This window comes from Homarus americanus, unplaced genomic scaffold (assembly GCF_018991925.1).
Source record: "Homarus americanus isolate GMGI-L3 unplaced genomic scaffold, GMGI_Hamer_2.0 scaffold44060, whole genome shotgun sequence".
NCBI classification, from domain to species: Eukaryota; Metazoa; Arthropoda; class Malacostraca; order Decapoda; family Nephropidae; genus Homarus; species Homarus americanus.
Genome location: NW_024756871.1, coordinates 3,279,322 through 3,297,915, shown reverse-complemented (window position 1 = coordinate 3,297,915; position 18,594 = coordinate 3,279,322). Strand labels below are relative to the sequence as shown.

At 36.2% G+C, this 18,594-nt stretch overlaps 1 protein-coding gene across 1 annotated transcript; it reads left to right on the top strand.

Moving 5' to 3' along the window:
* Positions 1-694: 694 nt before the first annotated feature.
* LOC121856918 (recQ-mediated genome instability protein 1-like) lies at positions 695-18,428 on the top strand. The gene is made up of 10 exons (XM_042352678.1): positions 695-867; positions 3,416-3,556; positions 4,329-4,433; positions 5,260-5,388; positions 5,914-6,047; positions 8,775-8,952; positions 11,153-12,046; positions 13,849-13,974; positions 14,709-14,804; positions 16,889-18,428. The coding sequence occupies exons 1-10, from the start codon at positions 757-759 to the stop codon at positions 17,042-17,044; spliced, it is 2,070 nt and encodes a 689-aa protein (XP_042208612.1). The 5' UTR covers positions 695-756; the 3' UTR covers positions 17,045-18,428.
* The last annotated feature ends 166 nt before the right edge of the window (positions 18,429-18,594 follow it).

Sequence of the window (18,594 nt, the reverse complement as noted above, 5' to 3'; positions counted from 1 at the left end):
CGACGCTAAGCTATTTTGGGAAATTAATGACAAAACAGACTGTGAAACACTACAGCAAGATCTCCATCGACTTCAGGAGGGGTCAAAGGAATGGATTCAGAGATTCATCGTTGCGAGATGCAAGAAGATGCACCTTGGTGGTACCAACAGCAGGGAAGCGTATCACATGTGCCCAAGTGAGGAAGACTCTACATTAACCGAAACTACATATGAGAAAGATCTGGGAGGTTTATGATGATAACGAACTGAAGTTCTCGGTACCATGACTGGTGGCCTATAAGCTGAGAGGTATTTAGCATTTCTATAGAAATTTGCATTTATGCATTAATTTTTAACTAAATTATCTATGATTAATTCACCGAGAAAACAATTAAGAGTCAAGAGTTAGTTCAAGATGTAAGGATAATTTTGTTGTCTATGTGCCACTGTTTGCATAACTACAGTTCAGATAATAACTCGTTCCCTATATCGTTTGGATCTTCAGTAATGGTTTATAAAGTTCATATTGCCCAAGTAAATTATTTATATACTGTAATTTTTCTATGATACTCATGAGTACCTTTTCTTTGATGCTAAAAAAAATAGTTGAACAAACAGTATAGTTTATCCTTAATAATTTAACGTTTTTTGTAAAGTGTCGGCAGTGAGAGTTATACTTCCTTATTATATATTCCTTGTTTGGTCTGAATTTCTCTCTTTTGGCGGGAACAATGTAAACAAACATTGCAGAGAGGCGGTAGAAGCCGTAGATCAAACATGGCTACTCTAGATGACGTTAAGTTGCACCTAAAAGCGAGGCACATCAAAGTACCAGATGACTGGCTTACAGCTTGTATTGAGTGGATTCGACAGAGTTATCCTACACATGTGAGTTGCTATAATAGTTTGGATCACTTGGGGTAATACTTCTTGAGCAGACCAGTGTGTCCCACGGTTAAGCTAAACAATAATAGTGTATTAGGGTATCCAGTACAAAGACTTTGATCCATTAGGCTTTATCGTATTTTTCAAAATTGTTTGGGGTTTCAGTGTTTCACAGTTCTCAGTATTTTTTTTTTTTTTTAGTGATATAGGTAACGGTACGGCAGCCGTATTAGCGGACTGTGTTGTTAATGGTTAGGTTAAAATTAGGTTTTTCCGATGTTTTTTTTTTATGTGTTTTGAACGATTACTTTCAACTTCCAACTAGGTGGATGACCAAAACGATAATTTTACCAGAACCTGACCTAACCTAATGTGGACGGAGTAGAGAGTGACGTTAACCTTCATTTGTATCCAAATTTCAGTTTCCTCTAGTGCCATGTACCTACCGGGGAGGATGGGGTGGGGGGGGGACCTAACCTAACCTAACCTAATCGATTCCTAACTCAAAAAGAATCCTGGTGATGATGGGGCGTTTGACCTGTGTCCAGGTGGGCTAATTCCCGTAAAAAATAAGGCTAGGTTAGGTTAAGTTGGATTAAGTTAGGTTAAATACATTAGAAAGGTCATCTTAGTAAGTATCATAGTATAACCTGCCCGCCACACTAGGCTGCCGTACCAATAGACATGGACTGTACTTGTATCCTGTGCCTTTTTTAGCGCTGTTTAGCTGTTTGTAACATTGTCACCAGCTGCTAAGAACAGTGAAAGACTCACTTAACCTTAACACAATAATTGAAAAAATAAAATAAAATACTGTTGGAATTTAGTAATGTCTACTACTCAGGGAACATTACCACTTTAGCGCAAATGGAACATTCATTTCTAAGGTCCCATTAAAATTTATTTAATTAATATTCCACAAATGAGACCTAAATCATATGCCAGTGTCGGGTTATGAACCTAAATTGTATGTCAGTTTCGGTGGAATAATTACCCAGTGGTGAACACAATGCCCAGGTTAGTTAGGGTAGTTTCTTTTGTTATGTTTTTTAATCCACATTTACCCTCTACTTTGAAGCCCTGCCCACCTTTGAGGGAAGGGTCATAACTCAGTAATTATACATTTCTCCAAGTTTTCATTATCACCACTTTATATAGTATGAAAAACTGCATTATAAAATACTTTTTTTTTATGCCCAAATCATTTGTCGATGTTTACATGATAATTAACATTTGTTTTTTAAGAGTAAAATACAGTGGAAATAACTAAAAATTTTGAGTTAGGTTTGTTGGTTAGTTTGGGGTTAATATTTGGTAGTGACCATGCTCAGAACTCTATATTGACTGGTGCCTGTACTATGGCACTTCAGTTACCCTGAGATTATAACACTTTCAATTGCTTAATTTATCCTATAGACAGGCAATGGGTGACCTAATAGAAGTCTATAAACACCCCAGAAGACATTACTCAATCAGTTGTCCATATTTGGCACTAGCGGATGCCTGCCCCACCAGAGGTCACAGCTTAAGGTTGAATAAGCCACAACTTCAAAAAATTGTCAGGACAAATGTTTTGGAGTGAGGGTTGAGAACTCTTGGAATAATCTGCCAGAAAGCATTGTAACAGCACTCCCCAAAATATTACAGTGTCTGCAATTTTTTTTTATCTCAAATTGTTTGTTAGGCCTGGATAATGCCTGCCAAATTAAAGTAGGCTCATAATTTTTCTTTTGCCAACTCACTGGTTCCTTAGGCCTCTATGCATGAATACTTAGTTGGAATTTTCATTTGTTGGTCTTAGAGTTAGTTCTGCTATAACGCGATAGTTGTGTTCTTGTAAAACATCGTGTTATAGAAATTCGCGTAATAGAAATAACAGGGCTTATGGAGAAAATAGGGTTAGGTGCAGATTACTACTCGAAATCGAAAAAATTTAGTAGTTAGCCTAACACAAAGGATAGCACAGTCTAAATAAATGTTGCATTCATATCTAATAATGAAATTATACAGTAAATGTAACACTTTACCTTGAAAAAATATGAATGAGGGAGAAGGGTGATTTTGAGGTAGATAACATCGAGCTTCTCTTGAAGGGTTATAGCCTTTCTTTTACGATCATCACTGGGAATGCGATCACCAGAACGCTTCTTGGAGATATTCTTCTTTACCATATTCACAGTTAATGCCACAAAATTGGAGAAATAGTAAGCAAAAATCGCGTTACAGCAAACAAGTGTTCGCGTTATACAAATATCGTTCCTCTATTCATAAATCGCGTTAGAGCCAATTCGCGTTGTCAAAACACGCGTTATAGCAGAACTCACTGTATTTCAAAATTGTGTTTTGTCAATGCCATCCTCGATGGGGATTAAGATATATGGCTCTCTTACTGAACAGGATCTTAGCTAATGTGGTTATTCTTGTAGTAAATTAATTAGTCTTGGCCTGCTGAGGTCTGGCATCAAAATATTATTACATGATCTTTATTCATAACGGACAGCAATAATGGCTCTAACTGACTTCGATCTTCCTTCTTCTTTTTTTCATACAGGCCACCGGCAAGAAACGTATGTTGGAGTTGGTGTATGAACAATGGCTGTTGTGTGACCTGTCGGAGCTGGCTACCCATTGTTTACCTTGTAATTTAAAACAGGAAGTAACTACTGTCATTCAAGGCCATTTTGCCTTACAGGTATATTATGTACCCTGTTTTTGTTATTATCTCATGAATATGCTTATTAATTCATAAATATTTTGATAACTTTGACTATCAGATTTACATATAAGTCATATGTGGTTGACAAAACCATGGTTTGTTTGATGGGAAATAAAGGGTTAAGGGAAGTGACCCCTGCTTGTTGACAATACTCTGTGACCAGTTAGGAAGCCCTGAGAGGGTATCTCCTTCTCTCTGTCAGGGTGTTATTTTACATCATGGAAGACACATATGCCTGTCAACCTTACACGGGGGTACCAAGCGTAAAAACCCCACTTATCTTACACCATCCAAATGGCATAACCCAGAACCGCTCTGCACCACTTATTCCGGTTAACGGGGAGATTACAAAAGTGCGTCAATAGATGTTTACTGTATTATTGTATGAGTTTATTCTGTCAAAGTGTCCATAAGAGTTTTCATGTAAACAAACATTTATAAGTGTTATATACAGTATTGGGTGTTCGTAATTATGTATACAGTAATACTCGTGTCATGGAACATTATTACAAAGTGCAGTAAGCTTGTTGGAGGAAGCTCTTGGAAGCAACATTATGAGCCTGCCAGGCTGCCAGCCCTACTGAAAAGTACAGTACAGTACTCATCTCTTACTGTACAGTACAGTAGTATTTCATGTTAACAACTGCATTAAGTGAAGTTTCAAATTTAAAGAGTTAAGTTTTTGTGCACAGCAGAAGTAGCCACAGATTTGTAGATTGAGTTAAAGCTTTTGTGGTTTTATTTTTAGGTGAATCAGGTTTGTGATGTTGGCCAGGCAGCTTACCCCCAGCTTCAGAAGATCAGGCAAGAAAAAGCAGAAAACTCATATGTGTCAGCCGAGGACCATCGTCAGGTAAAGATACAGTGAAATTAGCCTTAATAGCAGATAAACACTTATTAGGGTAAATGTATTTACTGAAGTGTAAGTTGTTTTTTATTTTTTATTTCTTCTTCTTCTTCTTCTTCTTCTTCTTCTTCTTCTTCTTCTTTTTCTTCAGGATAAGCCCACCCGGGCACAGGTCACTGACCCACATCGGGACTTGGGGGCAAAAATGTAATAATAATAACAATAATAATAATTAGCTCATAGTAAATAAATTTATTCATAAATATATGAAATTAAAAATAATAATAATAAATAATAAAGAACCATAAAGAAATAAAAAAGTAAAAAAAATCAATACAGTAGTTAGAAACGATATATGTATGTTGTGTTGTCAAAGTAAGAGAAACAATTGAGACCCTGCAATTGTGTGTAAATGAGGCTGAAAGTCAGATCAGCAACCTGGGACTTGGTCACAATTTTTGTGATGCCATATGGCAGCAGGGTCTACCATTAGACAATACATTATGCTTCCAATATCTTCCCAGGCGGTAGTACCTCCCCGTTTGTTAGCTGCCTACTACCTCCTACCTCCTATTTGTACCAGTATGTATTGTCAGTCAGATTTTATTTATTTTTTAATAAAAGTTAATTACATTGTCTCTGGTTGAGTTTCTTTCTTGATATCTAGATAAATTATTAAGCAAGTTGGTGATTTACTTTGGTTGAAATAATACCGCATCTTAAACTTTAACAAAAATCAAGGTTCTTTGACCTGCTACCATACATATGCTGCTGCAAAATTAAACCAAATATGTATTTTTCCTCTTGTAAGATTTCTTCCGTACTTACTCAGCCTGATTGGTGGGAGCCAAAGCCAAGCAGAATGTTGATGCTGCAGATGACAGATGGAACACGTGAAGTGCAAGGCATGGAGTATCACTCTATTCCCAACCTCAATGTAAACCTCAAGCCTGGAACAAAGGTAAAATATAAATGGACTGTTTTGGAGAGGTTAAGAACCATTATATGTAGCAACCTACATGTCAGATGTAGTGAAACATGGCAGATAAGATAATGCTTTACTGTATTATACAATAATGCTAAACATGTACCATTAGGTTGATGTTGTAATAGATATTGTCGTGATAATTTTGCCTTCTTTCTTAACTGTTGTACATCCAATACAAAGGTTCCTATTGCAATGTGTGGAATATTGGTCATATGCATTAAATTTGGAATATAAATGGAGCAAAGTTGGGGAAATGGGTCAATAAAATATCGGGATACTTTATTGTTCGAGATATGTGACCACTCACTAGGGAGTTTATTGAAACAGTTTAAAGATATATTAACTAAAAGACGATTCATATTGTATTTGTTTAAAGGGGAGACATGTAAAGATGGGTTGTAATGCTGGTTTTTTCTGGAGAGTTGACACGAGACCTCCTTTTACTGTACAAGGGAGCAGTGTGTGTAATGTGTATGTAATATTATGTTTCCATGGTAGGTACTGTTATCTGGAATTATATTTGTCCGTCGAGGAGTAATGCTCCTTAAGAAAGAACACATAACCATCCTGGGTGGGGAGGTTGAGGCCTTGCTTGTTTCAAATGCATTGGAAAATGTTCTTGCACGAAAACTGTAAGTAAATACATTTAGTACTTGATTCCATATTTTTTTCTGAATACTCTACTGTACAGTGGTCCCTTGGTTAACGAACAGTTCGATTAACAAATTAGCTCCCATAAGGATCTTCAATTCGGTTAACGATCAAAACTTCGACTAATGAAATCCTTACGACAAACACATTTTGTTGTGAGCCTCAGCTGATCAGCTGATCGGCTAGTCCGCCAATACAGTAATTGGTTCCATGTTTACATTCGTTTCCAGTTGAGTAAATATCAAGAAAGTTGTGCTCTTTAATATTTTTGCATTTTTTATATTAAAATTATTAGTCATTTTAAAATTTAGTAAACATATTTATAATATATCGTGCAGTGCAGTGTTGATTTAAATAAAATAATCTGTAATTATTGCTAGTGAACTTAAAATTTTATTGGTGAAATTACTGCATCAAGCATGGGTCCAAAGAAAGGCGATTTCTCCTCCATCCCAACTTCCTTCTCTTCTCCCTTCTCCACCCCCACTTCTAATTCCCATCATCAACCAGCAACATTATACATACACACCTCAAAGTAAGTGTACTTTACTGCATTTTGTTTTTACTTTTATGTACTTTTCTGTGAGCTGGAACCAATTACCCAATATCCCATTGAAATAATGGATTCGGTTAACGAAATATTCGGTTAACGAACGACTCTGTGGAACGAATTGTGTTCGATAACCGAAGGACCGCTGTATTCAATAATTCTCACTAATTTAAGGAAACAAAATTTCATATAGGAAATAATATATTGTGTTGCATTTATATGAATCTTACATTGCCTTTTTTGTGTGTAATTTGGGGGTAAATGCCCTTTTACACCTCATCTCACCTTTGAATTTAGATAAAACTTCTTATTCTTAAGACACTTTCATATGTTTTTAACACACACACACATATATGTCATATTTGTTTGTAAAATAATTAACTGGAAGATTCTGTATTTAGTATTTATGATAACAAATGTACACGCTGTTTCTTTTTTTATTTGTATATACCCGTTTTTTATATGCCGGTACAATACTCTAATTTCTTTTCTATTACTGTATAGATACTTGCAAAATTTCATTAATTTTTATCCACTTCCTTCATTTGCTTTGAGAAGATGTTATAGTCAACCTGAGTTTATTTCTTGATTATGTATTTTAACTGGTGAATATTTACAGCATCAAACACTATTGTCAAGGGTATTCACTGGTATATACTGTACATTAAGTCTAGTTCTCTTTATGTTATTATTATTAGTGGTAATAATAGTAGTAGTACCTCTGTTATTATTATTATTATTATTATTACAGTATTATTATTAGTAGTATTAGTAGTATTATTATTGGGTGCCGGTGTTCAGTAAATTGTCTGATTCAGGTGATGTCTGAATCACTTGAAATTATTCCTGAAAATTAATCTTTATTCATCGTCAAATAATAAACTTGACTTTAATTAATATTTCAACATGGCTGGTTAGGGATTCTGATATGCATGAGAGTGTGTACTGAGATGAAGGAATTAGTGTTAAAGTAAGAAAAAGTGGTGTCTTAGCCCCTGGACTTTGGGTTGTGGTCGGCAACCCCCCCTCCCCTGCTGGTATATTCGGGAACATTTAAAAAACAAATAAAAAGCAATTCTTGTCTTGAAACTGACCACAGGTTGGTAACACAGGGGCTAGGAATAATCGAGAATGTTTGCGAAGTGACGTATGTAGGACAATAGTAACGAGGTAAACATCACTAATTTGTAGGCAGTATAAAGTACAGTACAGGACACTTGTACTATATTATTACTATTTACACTAATAAAAGTCATTATTATTGCTCCAGTAATTGATCACATTACTAAACTTGTGCTTGGGGGTTGTGGGGTAGAAACGCATGGTGGAGTGAGTCAAGACAAAGGACAAGATTCCTACATCACAAAAGCTGAGAAGAAACTGGTAGGCTTTCATGTGTGAGTGAGTGAAAGTTAAATACCTATTTGGTAACATAATCTAGCCAGGTCCACCCTTTTAGTTTAAACAGACCCGCGAAAGATCAAAATGTCATGTGACGTGGTCCTAAGCTCTACAGACACATGTCACAGGACCTGACCCAAATATTAGGGGTTAATGAATCTTTTGGTGTGACCTTAAATGCAAGAAGACCATTAATTAGGTTTTTAGTCCTTATTTTAGAGAAGCATTGAACATTTGCAGTAGTACAGTACTGCATGTTTGTTTTTTTAGATTTAACATCAAAGGAAGACAATCGATCAGCAAATGAAAATTTAAAGTTTCCTCCACCCACAATAGATGGCAGCACGGGCTACTAGGACTGGCCAGCAGCATCTACGCAGATCAGGCATGAGTCACAGCACCCAAGTTCTATACACTACTCCATCATTCTTCTTGAGTCTGAACAAGTGCAGTCCAGGAAACAGTTGTTCAGACTCAGTGTGTGTTATAATTTGTTAAAAGGTCTTTTGAAATGACAGAATTAGTGTTGAAGCAAGAAAATTTGGTATTTTTTTCTGTATGTTTTGAGGCTGCAATCCTGTACCCTTTATTTCCTTTTGATAGAACAGTATAACATGACTTGATATTGCACGACAATTGTCAATCCCAGTTGTGCAGTGTTTTGAGGGTCTACTGTACCGTGTTGGTGAGTGAGTCATATCATCCAATCTGCAGTCATAAATTTCCTGGAACATTGATATGGAATTTCTTTTCATAGAGGCGCTAAGGAAAACCCACAGCCAAGAGAATATGAAGACACGGCTCCCACCCAGTTACACCCTAGTCAGTCTTCCTGTTATTACCCTTCACAGCTCAACTCAGCATCCACTAGGCCTCAAAATATTCAGCCACCAAGAAGAGAAGTGACACCGTCTTCATCAGGGTATAGGAGCCAGGTAAATTTTTAGGTCCTTAGACCTTGAAAATGTTAACACGCTCACGATCAGACATGCATAAGTGGCCTTTTGACTTAATGTAAATGAACTTTTGCTTCATGATCAGACATGCCAGTATGGCGTTTATTTCATTTTCTCTGAAAGTTTCTGGTTGAATTACTTTAAATTTTAACGCCACTTAGGTTTCGCCACTCCTGTGCGGAACCAAGTCTTCAGGCTAGGTGGCAACCCGTCTAGGTGCAGTAGGCCATGCTTTATTGTGCAACAGTCGCCAGTGTGCCTCTGGCTTCCTAAGTGGTGGGGGGGTGTGGGTCCCAGGTGAGATTTAAAACTGGCCACCGTGGCCAGATTACTGTTATCTCAAGATATTTGTAATGAATAGTGAAGTATTTTAGAATTTATGTGACGGTGAAATGGCTACCCGGTACTCACAATACAGTCACATGTACCACACAAAAGCATGTTGTAATGTATATACTTAGCTTGGAGAAATAATATGAGATAGTGAAATGTAGTGCAGCAGGAGCATGCATATGGGTATGGTGAATTATAATTAATATTATGCTTATTTAATACGTATTCATAACGTTATTGTTGTTTATATGCCATGGGCCCCCTCGTCTGAGTGGTAAGTGTACCGTAAATATTCCCAAAATTTCAGTTTTTGTCAGAAACTTCTAACTGAATCTATTTCTCCTCCTTAGTTTGTGTCGATTAATAATCCACCTTAAAAAAATACTTTTAAAATAATATAACAAAAAAAACTAGCAAGGAAAAAATGTGTATAAACATTTCGGCGACCGCGCGTCAAACCACCAGTTATTTACACTTTTTATTCTGTAACTCCGTTATTTTTTAACTTTTTTTTTCTGATCACACCATCATCTTTTTTGTGATTTACTCTTTCTTGTCATGAGCATTTTATACTGACTGATGCAATGATGTGGGTACAACATGAATAGGAATCAACAGTAAACTCTCACTTTTCATTTATACGTACTCGCCAAAATGACTTTTGTTTATTGCTATCATTATTTTTGGGGGGTGTTTCATGTTAATTCCCAGCCTTTTTTATGTAGGAAGCCATCATTTTAATAAATAATTGACAATATCTTAGCCACAAATAACACTTGGGAAAGAAATTTATTCTCCGCAATTTATGGTCATTCTGTGGGCTCAAAAGTGGTCCAGTGACAGGCTCGTTAAATAAATTTCAGGCAACCTGAGAGTGTTAAGAAATTGATGTACATAAAAGTACTACAGCATTAACTTTTAATCAATATCTGAGTGACTTGAGTTGTATTGCTTACTTAGAGATTGAACCACTCATACAGTGCATTAACCTGTTGGATGTAAATAGTCTTTGTTTATTTACATACTATATTTAAACTCAAACTACGGGTGTCTGCGTTATTAAGAACTGTCATTCAGAACTTACATATCAAAAGTATTTTGCAATGATTTTCATACAGTACACTGCTTTGTAATAATATACAGTACAGTATAAGAATAATTAGCTTCAAGGGAAAAGAGTTCATCACGACAGGTATGTTCTGTAGTAATTCATCCAAGCCACCTTACTTTCTGGGTCCTACCGTCCCATTGCCTCAACATGCAGTCTTGTCAAATAAAAAAAGTCTAGGATATACTGTACACGTGATGTAACAATACTCTTACCTGAACTTAGAATATACAAATTTGAATTTTAAATAATGAGTTACATTATTTCTTGTGAAGACATAGTAATTCTCACCTCTGGATTGATCTTGCCAGCACTGTATACAGTATTTTCTACTGGGAATTACTATGCCGCATAATTTTAACATGCTTTTGCAATAAGTGTGGACAGGCCTCATAACTCTTGCATTGTGTTTCATTGATTCAATGTCACCAATATGAAGTTTTCCATAACATAACCTGGACTTCACCTTTCAAATATATGTGCCCCCATTGTAACACCATGGGAGGATAAATAAAGGTTTCATTATTTTCTCTTCATATTCTTCTTGTAGGCTTTGACTTGTTTCACTTGTTGCTTTACAGCATTGGTATTTTGCTGCACCTGTTGTAAGTGTTTATTTGACCTCTAGTTTGTTGTTCATATAACAGGCACACCTCATAGAAAGACAGTGCAGTTTCCATTAGAATGTCTTTGTTAAAATTACTTTTGAATAATTTACTTGTTTTCTTCTCTTTTTAGGCTAACTTCACTGCACCTCCAACCACCGGTGTAGATGAGATGGATGATGATGATTTTTTTGACCAAAACATGGAAATGGCTTTAAGCCAAATTGAGTGTCAGGAATTATCATCTGCTACAAGTACAAGTGCAGTCACCCCCTTATTGTCATCCAACAGCAGATCGTCAACACATACTTCTCAGACCAGTACCAACACTGTGAATCATTTTGACACCAATAATGATAATGGTGAAGATATGAACATTGACAATAGCTTTTTCGATGATGATTTTGATGAGATTCTGATTGATGCAGAATCCCAAATTAATGAATCATTTTCAAGTTCAGAAACATCTACATTAACAAACATAACACCTCAGACCACCAGTAAAGGTTTTCATATACCAACGGAAACTTTAAGACAACCTAATGGTTCTTCTAGTGTTCCTGGTACCTCCAAAACTCAATCATTAACAGGAATTAGTAAACATGGTTCCTCTTGCAGCAGTACATTAACAGAAAAATGTAGTAAGCCATTAAGGCTGACGAATTTTTTATCTCAGCCATCAAGTCAATCTCCAGGAGCCAACAGATTGCCAAATTCCAAATACTTCCAAAGAAGTTTGCCATCTAAAAAATCCCCTTGGAAGTATTCTCCTTTAAAGCGTGGAAGTGCAGTATTTTCAAATGCAGTTGGCTTTCAGACTGCAAGCAGTTTCATGGCCTCATCTTCAAGGTCAATGCTGAAACAGACATCCTTAGAGGACATGGGCTTTAAAACACCTGCTACTCCAATTACAGAGAAAAAACAAGAGAACATTAATTCAACTTCAGGAAGTTTAGAAGAGAGAGTCAAGCATGACCCACCTTTTACATATCTGGTCTATCAACTAAAAAAACCCCTAATTCCTCAGGTTTGTGACCCAGACTGCTGGAGAATAGTGAAACCTTTCACCTTGTCGTGGGTATCTTTATTTATGTAATATATAATTAGTTTGTTGATTTCATTATTGATATCAATATTTTAATGAACAATTTATGTTTTCTGGGTTACCAACAAGTGACGTACGAGATCCATACCATTAATTCTTCTCCTGGCTTGACATGTTTATGGCAAAGTACATAATGTGCATGTGGAAGGTTTGATAATGTTATTGATGCAGGCAACACTTTCTAAGGTGAATCAATGTTGTTCCAAGGATTGAAGTCTCTGTTGAATTGTTTGTTGCGTCAGGACCAGTGAAGTTACTGGTTATGGGATGAAACCTTCAAGCCCACTTAGTTCCTGCCATTACTCCAGGCTTTAAAGAGCTCCTCATTTTTGTAGACAATCGTTTTACTGAAGCCTTGGTATAGATCATCTTAAGTAATCATGGCCAACCCACACAAGTATGAAAAATGGTCATATAACTCTGATGATGATGATGATGATTGTATTGGTATGCCTCCACATAAGTTGTCATTGTGCTTTGGCCATAGTCAGGAAGTCCAAGTCATTCCTGGTTCCAGGAATCCATTATTTGATTAGGATCTAAAAACTGGATAAATTTAAGAATGAGATCATTCATTACCTTTATACCAGAGTCCCAAGGGATTCAGTTGGAAACAGTACCTCAAAAAGGAAAAAGATTTGCTGTGAGCATAGCATGAGACAGTTAAATCCATTTTTTATTGACACTGGTTACCAAGTTCTCATACCAGATTACCCACTTCAGATTTCAATTTACCCTTAGCATGACATTGAGGCCTCATTCACAGGGTTTTGTTTTTTGTTTTTTCGTTGTTAAATTCTTACACAGGTGTTATGGTGTTCCATGACCATGTAATCTTAGACCCTTATGTTGTATTATAGATTGTATTTTAAGGTCGTTTACTATTTTAACAACTCAAGTGTCTGGTTAGTTAGTCAATTGCTTTTGGATTCAACCCTTTCTCACACTGATTAAATTAAAAATTCAATGCATAAGATATTTGTGTACAGTATGTGGGGTCTGACCTGAGGCTGCTATGAGAATCCCAGTTAGTTAGGTACTGGTTCTCAGGAAAGTTCTGGGTGTGTATAATGTGCACATGAAATACTTGTTTAGGAATATTGCATGTTTCTCTATGTTCACTGAGGAACACAAAGGATTCCTTAAGAGGTTTTGTTAGTTGGCTTTTCAAAACTGGTACTATCAGTTGATTTTATTGAAAGAAATTCTGTCATTCTGTTCCTGGCTGGAATCAAGTCTCTTAGATGCCTTATTGATGATCAGTAGGTCATAAATGAAGAATTGAAAAAGGAATGCCCTCTCTCCTCCCTTATGGCAGAAAAAGTTTTTGAATGATCACATGTAGGTGTCATTCTATGACCTGAAACTTCACTCGCCCAGAGACAGTCACTGAATGAAAAGGGACTCAGATCCTTAGACTGACCAACTCATATGAGTGAACAAAAGAAGTGCTTGTATCAAACACAATGCTGTACTGTACCTGAGTTTGTTTGTCTGGTTTTTGCTTTCTGCTATTAAACATGACAGGCTCAGTGGCAAAGGTAGACAATGCTGTGGGATGATTTAACATTATGGACCTTTTAAGATACTTGTTCTTGTTTCTTCCCCCCACTCATGAAACAGGAGTTAAAGGCTCTGGCTTTCACGTCATTTGGTTAGACCCTTCAAATAAGTTACTGACATTATAAAGGTCTTATCATAATTACCAGGACTTCTTTTTCTAGGAATTTACAGTGAGAGGTTTCATCACGACTCTGTTATCAAATTTGGGGCAAGTAAATGGAAGGTGGAAACTTACTGCTTTGATCAATGATGGAAGTGCTTCCTGGGAAGTGGACATGGATGACATGGTAAGTGACAATATATAAGTTACCCGTATTTCTTATAGTTCAGAAATAAATGGGTAATTTGCTCTTTCCAATGAGATTTGAAATTTTATGATTTGTAAAGTCTGTATAGGAGGTCCATACTAGATTTAGTCAGTGAAACCAAAGTTGAATGATTCTATCATCATGAAATGTAATAAATGTCATTAGAGTTATGAACCTGGCTAGAGACAGTACAAGAGACCGTGCAACTTTGGGAGTTGGTGTCAGGTACCTGCATCTAATTCACACAAGTGTGGAAAATGTCTATAAAATGGTGATGATTATCAAGTAATTGATTTATTAAAAGATTTTCTATCCTGTAGTCACCATGGATCAGGAAGGAACTGATTGGATCATATTTTCATTTGAAATATCAAAATTATATTTACATATGTTTCAAACTCTCCACAATCAAAACACCTTGAGTCAATAGCTGGCCACTGCTTCACATAATGATCTGTAAGCCTGGTAACTAAAACACTCCTAATATAGTACAGTACTTTATGTTGTTTGTAGTTCAATTGTGTTTATAAACTTACTAGGTCCAGGATGGGAAGCCCTAAGATGTCTGTATCAGCTCCTCAGCATCTTTTGATGCTGCAAAAAATACAAAAAAGTTAAATGTTGAGGTGTGATTGTAACTGGTGGTAATGACTGCCCTGACATCTATGACAATCATCGGCACGTTGACTCAAAATTCCCTCTTATTTTTTTAGGTCCTTCGGGAACTTCTTGGAATTAATGCAGAAGAATTTAATCAGAAAAAGGCAGAAGCCAAGTCTAATCCTGTTATCATATCACAAATTACCATGGTATGTAAATTTCCTGTCTGCTGTAATATAAACTTTCTTCATAATACTGTATTATAGTTTGCGAGATGTAACCATTGCCAAACACCACATAGGCAGGGTATGTCATTCCTATGAGGTGTGCAGTGCATGATAGCAGGAAACATTACCCTGATGAACAATGTTTTGCTGGAAGTGATGGACTTATTCCAGCCATCCAACCCAGTCAAAGCAAAATGAATTTGTATGAATTTGGTACAGTAGTTGTCTCAGAGACCAATGGGAAAACAAGGTTTGAGTCTGAACACTGTGTTTACAACCCAGGTCTCATAGTTGTAGTTCACAGTACAGTACACATAGTTAAGGGTATTAGCCAGATAAGAAGATACAAATCACTACTAATATTGATAAGAAAAAGAACTAAAAGAAAAAAAATAGAGTACAGGGTACGGTGGAATCTAGAAGAACAGAAGATGCCGTGAATTATCAAATCACGAATTGTAGTTTAATTGATCTAAGTGGAAATAATTAGTTTGGTTCCACAGACTAAAAATACCCAAAACCTATTCCAAAACTCCTTTGATAAATATTGTACATCGTACATAATTCAGTCCATGAAAAAATACTGTAACATATATACATACGTGATAGATTGGTTCATGAAAATGGCACTTTCTGGGACCATAACCGCTGCAGAAATTGAGGGTTTACTGTACAGTGACCCCTCGGTTAACAAACTCAATCCGTTCCAGAAGGTCGTTCGTTAACCGAAACCATTGTTTCAATGGGTTTTTGGGTAATTGGTTCCAGCTCACTGAAAATTTCCTAAATTCAACAAAAATGGTAGAAAAGTTCATTTACTTTGAGGTGTGTATGTAGAAGGCTCCCGGATGATGATGATGATGATGATGGGATTTAGAATGGGGGTGGAGGAGAAGGAAGAAGAGAAGGCATTGGGGTGGAAGAGAAGTCACCCCATGGCGCCATTTCACCCATAAAATTTTAGCTCTCTTGGTGTAATTCAAGATTATTTTCCTTAAATCAACACTGCACTGCATTATATATTGTCAATGTGTAAAATATATTTCAAAATGACCAATTTGCTTGGAAACACAGAAAAAAAGCATTTAGTTGAAGAGAGCCTCAAGCAAGATGTTACCTCCAGTGAAAACAGAGAGAGACTAACGCCTGTTTGCTGTGTTAAGAGGCTGGATGCCGTGCATTAAACTAGTCACTTTACCTTCAATTATATTCAATAATTGTTAAAATGACTAAAAAATTGAATATTAAACTTTTAAAATTATTGAATAGTATAAACTTCTTGATATTTACTAAAATAGTAAGGAATTTAAGCCCTAGAACCGATTAATGTATTGGCGGACTGATACTAAAGCTGGTTGTCCGGTCAGTGCAAGCGAAAACATGTTGAGGTCGGTTCGTAAGAAATTCGTTAACCGAATTGAAGATTCTTATGGAAGGCAGTTCATTAACCGAGGCATTCGTTAAACGAGGGGTCACTGCACAGTACTTATAATAATGTACTGTACTGAATATGTACACTGCTAAAACATGAAGAAAAAAAAAAGAATTGGTGTATTGTTTTAATACTCATGAGGAACACTGGACTATATAGTCAGCAAGAGTTGAGTTGACTGGGGAGGAAGTTGTAAATATGGCAGTTAGATGTTTTATTCCTGAAAGGTTCCCAATGAAGAGAATTAGTTCCAGGGTTTGTTGTTGTGTACAGTACTTGTGAACTTGCTGACTTGAGCTTATTTGATAAACCCTGATACAGTACAGCACCACTGGTGGGTGACTGTTTTCATCAGACGCTGAGTCTGAAATACTCACTTGGGAAGGTATGATCTGTCAGGTGGTGTTCTGGTAGGTGATCATGTGGGCTAAGTGACCTGCAGTACATACAAGTCATATAAGATGAACAGAAAACTTAAAGAATTTTGAAGGGAATTTATTAGAGAAATACCCAGGAAGTTCAGAATTTAAAATGTATAAATAATGCAGATACAGTACTTAGTTCTGTATATAAAGAAAGATATTTTTTAATCAGTTTATTAACTGTAATATATTAACTAATTCTTTCCTTCCAGTGTATTGCTGAGTGTCAGAAGAAGCTGATGACCTTGTCCTGTCTGCTACACCTGAGAGTGGCCGTATCCCTTACTAGGCCCAGATTAATGGCAATTAGTTATCTCACTAACACAGTGACTGAACAGCTTAGAGATCGATCATCCATAAAATCTTAAAAGTTGAACATTTAATTTGCTGTAATAACAAAATCTTGTTTATTTAAGTTTTTAAATGCAAGGAGTCCTTGCTAAATGCCACAGTTGCATTCCTTGAAAAGTAAGAATTAATGGAAATAGGCTCTGCCTTTGAACTTTTACCCATCTTGGCTCTCAATTCATTGCACAAATCCTTGGCCTTAGCTTGAACAACTTAAAGACTGATTAGTACAGTATACCCTGTATTATGCTGACTCTGGTCCTCTATCCACAATATGAGATGATATTCTATGTTTTCCATAACTGCACTTGTTGACCAAGATATCTTCTTTACATTCTTTGGTGAGAGTGAGATCTGGAGCAACATTAGTGTTCACTTCATGATCACAGCATCAGAATGTTGTAAGACTTCTAACTTGTTGGGGTAGGCATGGCATTATCACTTCCTGGGTTCATTGCACTCAACCTGGGATAGTTTTTTGTATGTACGGAGAAATAATAATGACAGCCAACAACTTTATATGGATACAGGACCTAATTTAATAGCAATCCCAAAAGGAAACAAGGGTAATGAAGAGCCACCTTGTAACTTGTTCTGTGATATTAAGAGATAAGAAACTCAGCACATATGTAATCAGAGTATTGGTGAGATTTTGTGCAGAGGTAGGCTAAGATGATTTAGGCCTATGGAGAGAATGATGGAGACAAATAGGGCAGGGTTAGGCCAAGGGTGATCTGGTGAAAGGTTGTGGGGAATGACCTTACGGTTAAGGATATAATGAGAGCTGCCATCAGTTAATCACAACTTACCCAAATGTTAGGAAAATGGCTATAAAATACAGATGATGCTTTGTGAATATGTACATCAGGTACTACAGTTTTATTTCAACACTATTATTTTAATTTCTGGTTGATATGAAATGTTAAAGTCCCAGTTAGGCATTAAGGTCCTGCTGTGATATACAATAAGGACAGTTATGTTAATTTTTTTTTTCTTCCCCATTGGTTGGTGTCTATTTTATTTTCTGTATATCATGAGACAAATTTGATGTTTCTTGACATAATTTTTCTCAAAACTGGCTCTTATATTAGAATTTTTTAATACCGGGCTCACAGAGAATAACCCTTGGCATGGTGGGATTCTAAAAATGAAGACTGCTGAAGAGCTTTGCTACTGATCATAAACATGTGAATTTCTAGTCATTTTGTGATCAATATGACATAAATCATCCTCACCGTTATGTCACATGTCATGTTCTCCATACACTGAGTACCTATGCCACATTTTTCAGGGAAAATGTGTACAATTAGTTTAACCCCTTGGATAAGTGGCATCCTGTAGAGAAAGGGTTGAAAGATATTCAATAATTTGAATTTATTTTTTTTTAATACATAGTATTCAGTTTTATTTTGATATATACAATACTCTTCTACATTATATTCCAGTAATGATGAAACTTATTATGATTCATGAATGAAATATTTACAATGTTCTGTACAATACTGCAGCATCAGAAGCACTATTTTGGTTAAACTGTACTATACTTTACCATATTAATACAGTACAGTAC

Coding starts and splice junctions, on each gene's coding strand:
- LOC121856918 (XM_042352678.1), top strand. CDS start 757: ATGGCTACTCTAGATGACGTTAAGTTGCACCTAAAAGCGAGGCACATC. Junction 6,048..8,774: donor AATGTTCTTGCACGAAAACT/GTAAGTAAATAC, acceptor TTCTTTTCATAG/AGGCGCTAAGGAAAACCCAC. Junction 8,953..11,152: donor CATCAGGGTATAGGAGCCAG/GTAAATTTTTAG, acceptor TTCTCTTTTTAG/GCTAACTTCACTGCACCTCC.